The 12,807-nt window shown below is 36.1% G+C and overlaps 1 protein-coding gene across 1 annotated transcript in view; it reads left to right on the top strand.

Moving 5' to 3' along the window:
- PCDH15 (protocadherin related 15) overlaps positions 1–12,807 on the top strand; it is a 448,902-nt gene that overhangs the window by 103,632 nt on the left and 332,463 nt on the right. Inside the window, exon 6 of the mRNA XM_060189089.1 lies at positions 7,226–7,432. Coding sequence (XP_060045072.1) covers positions 7,226–7,432 — 207 coding nt within the window. The remainder of the gene's footprint in view (positions 1–7,225; positions 7,433–12,807) is intronic.

Raw genomic sequence — 12,807 nt, 5'->3', positions numbered from 1 at the left:
ATGGATGCAGAGAAAGCCTTTGACAAAATACAACATCCCTTTATGAACAAAACACTACAAAAAATGGGAAAAGATGGAAAATTACTCAAGATAGTGGAGTGTATGTGTAGCAAACCTACAGTCAACATCATACTCAATGGTGAAAGACTGGAAGCATTTTCCCTCAGATCAGGTACTAGACAGGGCTAACCACTGTCACCATTACTTTTCAACATAGTGTTGGACGTTCTTGCCATAGCAGTCAAGCAGGAGCAATGAATTAATGGCATACAGATTGGAAGAGAAGTCACACTCTCCCTATTTGCAGATGGCATGATAGTATACATAGAAAAACCTAAGGAATCCAGCAAGAAGCTTTTGGAAATCTTCAGGCAATACAGTAAGGTGTCAGGATACAAAATTAACATTCAAAAGTCAGTGGCAAACACTAAGTTAGAAGAAGGTGAAATCTAGAAGTCAATTCATTTTACTATAGCAACAAAAACAATAAGATATCTGGGAATAAACCTAACCATAGAAGTGAAAGACTTGTATACTGAAAGTTATGAGTTACTACTCAATGAAATTGAAAAAGACATAAAGAAGTGGGAAGATATTCCATGTTCATGAGCTGGAAGAATTAACATCATCAAAATGAATATACTACCCAGAGCCATCTAAAAATTTAATGCTATCCCCATTAAGATAACAACCACATTTATTAGGAGAATAGAACAAATGCTACAAATGTTTATCTGGAACCAGAAAAGACCTAGAATTGCCAAAACAGTCTTGAGAAGAAAGACCAGAACTGGAGGCATCACACTCCCAGATCTCAAATTGTATTAGAGGGCCGTCGTCATCAAATCTGCTTGGTACTGGAACATGAGTAGACACACTGACCAGTGGAATAGAATTGAGAGCCCAGAAGTCAGCCCCTACATCTATGGACATCTAAACTTTGACAAGAGTGCCCAGAATATTAAATGGGAAAAGCAGAGTCTCTTCAACAAATGGTGTTGGAAAAAATGGGTTGAAACATGCAGAAGAATGAAACTGAACCACTATATTTCACCAAGTACAAAAGTAAATTCCAAGTGGATCAAGGACTTGGATGTTAGACCAGAAACTATCACATCCTTAGAGGAAAATATTGACAGATCTCTCTTCTGCATAAATTTTAAGGACATCTTTAATTAAATGAATCCAATTACAAAGAAGACTAAGGCAAGCATAAACCTATGGGACTGCATCAAATTAGAAAGCTTCTGAACAGCAAAAGAAACCACAACCCAAACCAAGTGACCCCTCACAGAATGGGAGAAAATCTTGACATCCCATGTATCAGGCAAGAGGCTAATAATCAGAATATATAAAGAGCTTGCTAAACTCAACAACAAGAAAACAAATAACCCCATTCAAAAATGGGGAGAGGACATGGACAGAATATTCACATCAGAAGAGATCCAAAAGGCCAAGAAACACATGAAAAAAATCCTCCAAGTCTTTGATTGTCAGAGAAATGCAAATAAAGACAACAATGAGATACCAATTCACTCCTGTGAGAATGTTATACATAAGAAAAGGTAGCAGCAGCAAATGCAGGAGAGGTTGTAAGGTCAAAGGAACCCTCCTGCATTGCTAGTGGGAATGTAAATGGTTCTAATCTCTGTGGAGAACAGTCTGGAGAACTCTCAGAAGGCTAGAAATGGACCTACCCTATGATCCTGCAATTCCTCTCCTGGGGATATATCCTAAGAAATGCAACACACCCATCCAAAAAGATCTCTGTATAAATATGTTCTTGGCACCACAATTTGTAATAGCCAAAACCTGGAAGCAACCCAGGTGTCCAACAACAGATGAGTGGCTGAGCAAGTTGTGGTCTATATACACAATGGAATACTACTCAGCTGTAAAAATGGTGACTTCACGGTTTTCAACCTATCCTGGATGGACCTTGAAAAATTCATGTTAAGTGAAATAAGTCAGAAACAGAAGGATGAATATGGGATGATCTCACTCTCAGACAGAAGTTAAAAAAAGATCAGAAGAGAAAATACAAGTAGAACCTGAAGTGGAATTGCCGTATTGCACCAAAGTAAAAGACTCTGGGGTGAGTCGAGTGGGGGTTGGGGGGAGAATACAGGTCCAAGAAGGATGACAGAGGACCTAGTGGGGGTTGTATTGTTATTTGGAAAACTAGGAAATGTTATGCATGTACAAACTTGTATTTACTGTCGAATGTAAAACATTAATTTCCCAATAAAGAAATTAAAAAAAAAAAGATTACAAGTCGACCAGTGGTCCTCTATAGGGAGTGAACTCCAACGTTACATAACTGAGTATTTTCATCAGAACCAATTATCTGTAGGTCAATTTATGTACATATGTGAGAAATCCAGAAAGACAAAAATATGAGCCACGACATCCATATTATGCATTCACATAGATTCATGTTTGCTGTTTTCATGTCTAATAGTCTCCATAAATATCTAGTAAATGAGTATTAAAATCATGGTCCATTAATTTTATTTGTAAAATATATACATATACATATACATATACATATACATATACATATACATATACATATACATATACATATACATATACATATACATATACATATATATACAATTTAAAGTAATGGGGCACATAGACTATTAAGTACAGTAACCAAACTCAAAACTCACATCAAATATGTCTTTGAGGTTTTGTATATTTCGGTGAATGAATGAAGCACATTTGTAATAGTCCAATGAGATTTGAAAGTTTAATGAAAGATAATTTAGTCACTAATTAAAAATAAAGATGTGTTTGGTTTATAAAATAATATAGTATGTGAATTTGCACACAGCCTGGTTTTATTTCTCAACTTTAAAAAATATAGAAAAATGCAAATTTTTAGAATTATTCAGATTAAAATATGGATTTAGCTTTTTATTAACATTGACTTTTTAAACAAGGCAAACAGTCAAATAATGAAAGAAGTTTATGGTTTCCATACCTGTATTTCTGGAGGCTCTGATTCAATCTCTGATATTATCCTCTGCCAAATCTAGCAGTGCCCTGATCTCTCAAAAATAAAAAAAGTTTAAAACTTTTGTGGTTTAAAGACTGGTAGTTATGTTTCTTCTTCTAGCGTTTGCCCTTCTTCCGTAGCCAGTCAACAGCGTCAGGTTGAGCCTGATGTAAAGTTTCGAGACCTCTTTTGAATCTGGAGAGGTGGCAGTCGTTGACTATGTGGGTCATAGTCTGTCTGTAGCCGCAGGGGCAGTTCGGGTTGTCTCTGGCTCCCCAGCGATGGAACATAGCGGCGCACCGGCCATGGCCTGTTCGATAGCGATTGAGGAGGGCCCATTCATAACGTGCTAGGTCAAAGCCAGGTTGATGCTTGCAGGGGTCTGTGATGAGGTGTTTGTTCTTTACCTCAGCTGACTGCCAACTCTGTTTCCAAGAGTCTGGAACAGAGAAGTTCAGTGTAGGCGTAGGGGACCAGATTGAGTGACGAGACGTAGTTATGTAATACTTCTTAAGTCCCTGAAGTAGAACAAAATAAGTGGTAGCAATTCTATCAAAAGCTGATTTGAACAACAATCTGTTGTTAAAGAATAGTAGAGCTTGTTTGTTATCTTTAAAGATATGGGAGTTAGATTGTTTACATTGATCTAATTTGAATTTTATTTCTTTTTCCTTGGATCACTTGATTTGCATCATAAAATATGTTTTTTTTTCCTGACTTTACATCTGGCAGTAAAAATTAACATATGAGCTGAATATAAGCTATAAACTTCTTTCATTATCAGATATTCTGCCTTTGACTTTTCTCCCTCAGTCTGTAACGTGTATGCATTATTTGTATGTTACATAATGGCTTTTAAAAACATTGCACGCAACTAAAGGGAAGAGAGAAAAATCCTGTTCATAATGCCTTATATGGTTGAATTGCTTCTGCTGTAATCAGACCAAGGCCGTTGTACCAGATCCCCCAATTAGTGTCATCCTATGTATTTTTCCCAATGTTGTTAGACTGTACCTCTCACCTTGATCAACCTTGCCCAGAAAACTTGTTGGATGTCACAGAAGGAAATCTTAGAAATATGTTCAAGACTCAGTACACATATAGCTTCGTTAAAAAATATAATATGGGGGTCAGGCAGTAGCACAGTGGGTTAGGCGCACATGGTGCAAAGTGCAAGGACCAGCATAAGGACCGCGGTTTGAGCCCCGGCTCTCGCCTCACAGGTGGTGAAGCAGGTCTGCAGGTGTCTGTCTTTCTTTTCCCCTCTCTGTCTTACCCTCCTCTCTCTATTTCTCTCTGTCCTATCCAAAAACGAATGACATCAACAACAATAAGAACCGCAACAAGGCTACAACAACAAGGACAACAAAAGGAGAAAAAAAAATGGCCTCCAGGAGCAGTGGATTCATGATGCAGGCACTGAACCCCAGCGATAACCATGGAGGAAAAAAAAAATATATATATATAATATATACGTGCATATATACATATACATACACATAATTGGATAGAGACAAAGAAAAATTGAGAGAGAAAGAGGAGATGGAGAGGGAGAGTGACAGAGAGACACCTGCAGCCCTGCTTCACCACTCTTGAAGCTTTCCCCCTACAGGTGGTTACTGGAGGCTTCAACCTGGGTCCTTGCTCATTGTAATTTGAGTGTTTAGCCAGATAGGACACTGCCTGCCCCATTAAGCACAGCTTCTGGTATTAGTAAGAATATATCCATACTGATGATTTCCAGAACACACATAGCTATAGGTGAAGACTAAAAGATGCCCATTATGCTGATGCTTTTCTTGATACAGAGCATGGACTCAAGCATGATGTCAGTTATCATAACACCAGTAGTAATAGTCTACAATGATTCAAAACATCTTCACTATCAAAAATGATGTGAAGTGAAAATAAGTTGTGATTTTTCTGAGTCCAATAGTATTATTACTGTCAAACAGCACTGCTGCTGTTGGTACCTAGCACCTTACTTAATAATAGATACTGAATAACAACTATGTTTTAGCAGTCTAAATTATTGACACTGGACAATCAGAGATATCTAATGGACCTGCTTATAAATGTTATCATGGCCAAAAAACGTTGCTGTTTCATTGAGAAAAGCCCTACAGAATTTAACATATTTAATTATTATTTTAATATTCTTTAAAAATGTAGCTATAATAGCAAGTCTCTATCAATTGAAGTTTCTGACAGAGAATTTAACTCTGTCCAAATGGATATCCTATTAAATTATATCCATGTTTTTTCTTAAGCTTTAAATATGTATTTTCTGTCTTCCTTGCCATGAAATCCTCCTGTAAACAAAGCTTTGGGATTGATAGATACATTAATAGAAGAATAAATTTAGTTGATATTTTTCCTCATTACAATGTAGAGATTTACGAAGACAAAATAATGGACATAAATTAATTTAAGCTTTAATTAAACAGAAAAGAGGAGAAAACATATTGAGAACACATGATTATTAATTTAGTTGTATAATATACTTATCAAAGGGAAATCTATAGGTACTAACAATATTTCATTGAACTTATCTCTGGGAGGGCTGTGTGGTAAGGCACCTGGCTACGTGTACACATTTTACCATGCTCAAAGACTGGGTTTGGGCCCCCACTTCCCACCTGCAGAAGGAATGGTCCACCAGTGACAAGGCAGATCTTAGGGTATCTATCTTTCTTTCTCTCTCTCTCTAGCTCTCCCTCCCCCCGTCTCTTCTCAATTTTGATCTGTCCTATTCAATAAAGAAAAAGAAAGGAAGGAAAAGAAGGGAAGGAAGGAAGTGAGGGAGGGAGGGAAAGAAAGAAAGAAAGAAAGAAAGAAAGAAAGAAAGAAAGAAAGAAAGAAAGAAAGGAAGGAAGGAAGAAAGAAGAAAGGAAGAAAGAAAGAAGAGAAAGAAAGGAAGGAAGTGTTGTTGTGTGCCGCGGAGAAGGGAGAGAGGAGGTCCAGAGTGAAGAGGGAACACAAATCTTTATTTGCGCTGGCACCTCAGAGTTGGGTGCTAGAGAAGCAGGTTGGGCCATGTGGAGGTAGCGAAAATGGCCGCCTTACTGTGCGTCTGAACACTGAAATGAAGCGCTGGCAAGAGAGCGAGGTGCAGAAGTAGAAGGGCTTTTATAGGCGTAGCTTTTGTGAGAATGGGAAGGGGGAGGAGTAAACATAGCACTCCAGGACAGGATAATAACTCTCGTGAGAATGGGAAGGGGGAGGAGTGACCAAAGCACTCCAATTATGCGGGGAAATAGACAATGCCCTGAGGGCACAACATGGCGAAATAGGCACTCTGAGAATGTCCCAACTCTTGTGGGAACTAGCAGTAGCCTGAGGGGACAACATGGCAGATGTGACTGCATCTGCACAATTTACCAGCAAGGAAGGAAGAGAGAGAGAGAAGAAATAAAGGGCTACTTGGAGCAGAGTGGTGGATTTTAGTGCCATCCCTAGTGATAAGCCTAGTGGCAGTAAACAAACAAACAAGCAAATCATCTCTGTTCAATGCATGTGTCTTTTCAGGAGTGCCCATGGGTAGCAAATGCAGTCATTACATATTGATTTTACTATGTGCACTTAACCCAGTGCACTGTTGCCTGGCCTCTATTACATATTAATTTTACATATAGCTAAAAATTACATATGCATGTCGTCAATAGGTAAAATGAAAAGACATGAAACTGATGAATAGGTATAATATTTTGAGTTGTGAATGTTTTTTGTTCTTTTACTTAAGTATATTCAGTAGTTCACTCAAATGCCTTGATTCTTTAGTTTTCTAAGAATTTAGGAAAAGCTATTTCTAACAATGACAAATATAACAAATTTTGGAGTTTTTTTTTAATTGTCCACCATGTTTAATGATAAAAAGTTTGCTAAATAAAGTTTTAAAAAAATAGTTTTTATTCAATAATGATTGACAAGACCATATGATGGGGGGGATAAAGCCTTTTATGTGATTCATTTTTCAGTAATTATCCCACTTGAGGGTGGGGGGGTATATAGTAAATGGTTGTGCAAAAAGACTCTGGCACATGAGGCTCCAGGTTCAATCCCTTGCACCACCATAAATCAGAGCTTACCAGTGCTCTGAAGAAAATAATAATAATAATAACCCCACTTGATAAAAAGAGTCTTTTTATCTATAGCATATAAGGCAACACTAAAATATCCAGAATATATAATTGTGTAACTTTTCTTTGTCCCACTTTCTAGGCTGAGCAGGACAATGGTCATCCTCTTCCTGCCTTTGCCAATCTGCATATTGAAATACTGGATGAAAACAATCAGAGCCCATATTTCACAATGCCCAGCTATCAAGGGTACATCCTGGAATCTGCCCCAGTGGGAGCCACTATTTCCGACAGCTTAAATCTGACCACTCCTCTAAGAATTGTAGCTCTGGACAAAGATATTGAAGATGTAAGTTGAATACATGCTGGCTCTTGATTCATGAACATAGGTCATGATATAGTTATACTGACAAAGTCATGTTTATGTGAAACATAGAAGAGAGAACAAAACCAGTATGTGAACCATAGAGTATTTCCAGTGTGAATCCTCACGGGAAAAAAGCACAGAGACTGTAGTAAAGGAAAAAAAATACAGTAGAGACAAGAAACAGAAGGGACAAGAGAGAGCGAGAGGAGAACACATGTAAAAGCTTCTTTCAGTAAGATGGGGGATGATCTTGAATGTGGTACACACACATATCAGAACAGCAAGCTATCCAAGTGAGCTATTTTACTATCCCTATTTAATAAGATTTAGCTAGGCTAAACTGAATAACTCATAATGTCACACACATTTTGTTGTAAATTTTATCTTCCTGTTTTATTTACTAATTATTCTTCAAGCAGTGGTATTTATTTGAACATGTGTAACAGTTTCAGTCATACCTTTATGAACACATCGGTTAATAAAAGTTAACTTTTGAAATAAACATTAATAGTAACTGTAGTTTTACCATCATGGGGAAAATTGATTTTATATAAATTACTTACTGGTTAACACTGATTCCTAGATTACTTGTGAACAGCCTAATTTGTGGGAATTGTCATTCACTTCAGACCACAAGTGTTACGGTAGTGTCCTAAGACATATTGTAAGGGAGAAAAGTTTGTAATATATTATTGAGGTAGAATCTAGAGTTTAAACATTGTTGGGAAAGTCTACATAGAAGTCTACTCTTACAGATTTGTAGTGCCACTTAGTTTCTTAGTGCTCTGTTTCCTAGGTGTCTCAAACTTGTGATCCTTAGGAGTTGTCAGCCTTGAGTTTGACTCCAGGTTATAACACAGGGTATCTGTATAACCCTCCAAATCTCTACTTGTCCCTTTATTCAATTAACTCTGCTTCAGAAAGTTATATGGGGTTGGAAGAATTGTTCCTTTATTTGGGGCTGGTGGTAATTGACATAGAAAATCTCCCCTCAGATGATGGTATCATTAGTGCTTTGTAAAAATGTTATGTAACTAAATGTCCACTTTGCCTGTTATTTAACCACATTCTCTTGTTACACGTATCTACAGTGATACTTTTGTTACCGAATATCAAGAAAGTAAAAAAGTATATCTAATCCTCTATTTATGCATGTTTCTAAAATACCATCTGTAATTTCCATATAGTTATAATCTCAGTCATTGAACTACTATAAATTATTTAATAGCCATTTTTATACTATGTGAAATCCTTTTTTTTTTCAAAGGAATTAGTAATTCATTGATTAGTTAAGATGGGAATCTAGGTGTCATCCTTGTTTGTTCACTCAGTCTTTGCCATTTTACTATGGTACCCACCAAAACGTTTCTTATTTTCTCTTCTTTGCTCTCATAATCATCCCTGCATTTTCTTTAATTAAAAGAGATCCCTAACTCCCTTATATTAATTTTAATTTCTTATCCAAATTTATTTTTCTTTCACTCAGTCACTGGACAGATTTATTCAATCTCATTCATCTGACTACATCATGCTTCTTCACTGCATATGTTGCTGACCTCTATTTCTCTATGGGAGAAAATTAAACCTCTCTTGAATAGCTTTCTTTTATATTTGATACCTGAATAATTATTCAGCTTTATTTTGATACCAAAATATATTTGAAAGCATTAGAGTCTAGTGATTCTTCAATGAAACAGTGATTTCATAAGGAAAAGAAGAACCTTTACCACATATAAAACTATCTGATATTCTCTATTCATTGTTTAACAAGATGATACTTTCTACATGTGTGCAATTATCTCTTGGAAAATTCTTGATCAGCCTTGAAAATTTTTCTCATCAGTAGAGCACTACCTACTGTGTGTGTAAGGCTTTTAGATTTCTGAGGTCACATGGAAGCACCAAATAGAATTCCACAGATAGCTGACTGGTGCTTTGACCTCTCTTTACCTCCCTTTTCTATCTATCTCTCATTCTAAATATAGTACCATGTTGGAGACATCTCAGTGATATTACACATGTGTGAGAACTTGAAGTCTAGCTCTAGCACTACACTGAAAAAAATGTTTTTCACTTTGGCTATAGCTCATTTATTATAAAATATCTTTCTTTGCCAATACACAGAAAACGTCTTTGAAATTGTCATTGCTATGTTTCAAGATGGAATTATATTCTTCTGAATCATCTTCCTGAATCTCCCAGGCCAAATACTTATGTTATTTAACTAACTGTATTAACAAAAGACAACTTTAAGTCTCTTTTAGTTTTAGACAGGATTTTTATATTATAATAGACTATTGATGATATGATTTAAAAAATCAATGTCAGTAATCAGCATATGGATAAAAGTGTTTAAAATGAAAGACAGAGGCATGTTACTCCAACAGATTTCACCAAGAGGAATGGAGATTAAGTTCCAGACATGAAAAAAAGGAGGTTACCATGTCAGAACTTTCTTCTGTATAGTTATTTTAACAGCCACATCAGAAGGTAAATGTCAAAAAGAGTTGAGGCTGCATATATAGGCACAGATTTTTGAGTGATAGCAAGTAAATTGTAAGTTTTCTTTTCTAAATTTTTATTGGCTTTGTTTATTTATTGGATAGAGACAGACAGCCAGAAATCAAGAGGGAAGAGGGAGAGAAAGGCAGTGTGTCAGAGAGACACCTGCAGCCTTGACTCACCACTCATGAAGCTTTCCCCCAGCAGGTGGGGGGGAGGGCTTGAACATGGGTCCTCGCACACTGTAACATGTGCACTCAACCAGGTGCGCCACCACCTGGCCCCAACTCACAAGATTTTTTAACAGTCACAACTGAGATCACCAGGTTTTCAGTGGTAGAGCCACCAAAAGAAATCTGAATAAATATTTGGGTATCAAATATAAAAGAAAGCTATTTAAGAGAGGTTTAATTTTCTTCCTGGGGAGTTGGGAGGTAGCACAGTGGGTTAAGTGCACGTGGCTCTAAGAGCAAGGACCAGCTTGAGGATCCTGGTTCCAGCCTCCAGCTCCCCACCTGCAGGGGAATCGCTTCACAGGTGGTGAAACAGGTCTGCAGGTGTCTGTCTTTCTCTCCCCCTCTCTGTCTTCCCCTCCTATCTCCATTTCTCTGTCCTATCCAACAATGATGACATCAACAACATTAATGATAACTATAACAATAAAACAGTGCTTTAAATTTTTTTTCTTCCCTAGAGAAATAAGTATACCTTGGGTAAATTTGTTAGTTTATATGTTATGTGAAAATGTTCTATTTTTAATTTAGTGTTCATTTATGTTTGTGGTGGTTTATTTTACTCTCTCTTTTTTTCCATGTTTAATATACACATAGGTTCCTCCTGGTGGGATCCCTGTAGGTACTAGGTTCAGTGCTGTGCTTGCTCTTTTGTGAATTGCTGTGGTTCACTTGGTGTTCTTTTCTGTTCTGCTAAAACAAATAACCCATGACTTACTACTTATATGCAGTCAGAAGGCTCTCTACAAATTCTTCAGTATAGATGAACACAGTGATGATTAAAATAGGATTATGTTGTATTATTTGTTATGTAGTTTGATATTATACAGAGTTTTAATATGCATATGAACTTAAGGAAATCAATGAGTTCTTTAAGTTCATGGTTCATGATAAGGATTATAATCTATAGCTGCTTATTTTCCTGAAAGGTTCAAATCTTGAGTAAATTTCCTTCAGAAACTGCTGTCAATAAATTCATACTGACAAATGAGAAAGAGATTTATTTTGGTCATTTTCCTGCTATGCTGTATATTCTCTGTGCATGCATATGAGTATGTATGTATGTGCCTGTGCAGACAATACATACACCTCTCTTCTGTGTTATGTGGGTAGGTGGTGATACATACAGTCAGGTTCATATATCATGTTTTGATTGCCAGAGAAAACCCAAGATCCATCTAAAATGAAAGAGATAATCATACATGCATATGTTTTGCTTTGTGGAAGTTTCAATACTATCTTAATGCTTTGTTTAACTTGTGTTTGAATATGTATTGATTTCTGCTTTAACTTTCTGTGTGTGAGTGAAAATCAGAGTTTATTTTCCTTCCAATATAATAATATAGAACTCTAGTAATTTAAAGTACTTTAGTATATACTGAACATATTCTACAGGTTAAAATAATCTTGCTTTATGAAGAACACTTACTACACATATACATAACTACTAATTACGTAAGTACTTAATTTAGACATACAATTTAAAGGGCTAGTTAAAATCTATTCTTGCTATCAGAATATTATAGGTCGGTGCCATCTCTGTCCATTTTACTCATAGCCTGCAACTAACATTATCTGTACAAAAAGACTAAAAATATTATATGCTGATGATAGTTTTTTTGAGCATTTTCAAATCTGTCACTTAAAGTTTTTGTAAAGACATAATCATATATTCAGCTGTAACATACATTGTCAATGGGCAATATATAGACCTATAAAAATTAATATTTAAAATAGTTGTAGACTTTACATGTATATATTCAAGCAGAGGTTAATGATGTGGAACAGATTACATAGGATGATATGCTTGTACAAAATTATGCATCAAGTTATCTTCTTTTCATGAAACAAGTTTCTGCATTTCTGACAATTTTTATCTTTAATCTTCATAAAAATATTAAAGAAGTAGAATACATTAAATTGTCAAAACCCCTTTAAAATGTATTATTTTCCCATTTTGATAGGACAGAGCAACTGTGAGGAGAGTAAGAGATAGTGAGGGGAAGAGGAAGAAAGACACCTTCAGCACTGCTTCACCGCTGCCATAGTTCCCCACCTGCAGGTGGAGACTTCAGCCTTGAACTCCAGCCCTTGTACCACCACTTGGCACCCAAGAAACATATTTTTAGAAATATTTTGTAAATTTATTTTAGTGTGAGAGATACAGGAGAAAGAGAGGGGTAAGGGAGGAAAAAGAGCAATACTTAGTTCTGGTTTATATATAGTAGTGCTGAGGATTGAATGTGGGATGTCAGAGCCTTGGGCATTAAACTAGTTTGAATAGCCATTATGCTGTCTCTCTAGCTTCCAGACATTCTTAATGAGTGTGATTATTAAATATTATGAAGGGTGAGAAATAATGTGTTTTGCCAGTATCTGGTGGGGAACATTTTACAATTCAAATATTGTAACTATCTAGTTTTTTATAGCATGGTCAAATAAACAAAGAAACACTAGTTTACAGCTTCACACTTAATTCAGTATTACACTATTACACTATGTGACATAAAAATGCTTAGCATATTTAGTGACTGTGAAAAGATATAATTGAATAGAAAAAAATAAATTAAAATTATAGATATATGGGCTGGGTGGTGGCATACCTGGTTAAGTGCACATGTT

Source organism: Erinaceus europaeus, chromosome 1, assembly GCF_950295315.1.
Source record: "Erinaceus europaeus chromosome 1, mEriEur2.1, whole genome shotgun sequence".
In the NCBI taxonomy this organism is placed as follows: Eukaryota; Metazoa; Chordata; class Mammalia; order Eulipotyphla; family Erinaceidae; genus Erinaceus; species Erinaceus europaeus.
The sequence above is the reverse complement of the archived record's forward strand: the minus strand, read 5'-3'. Positions and strand labels throughout refer to the sequence as shown.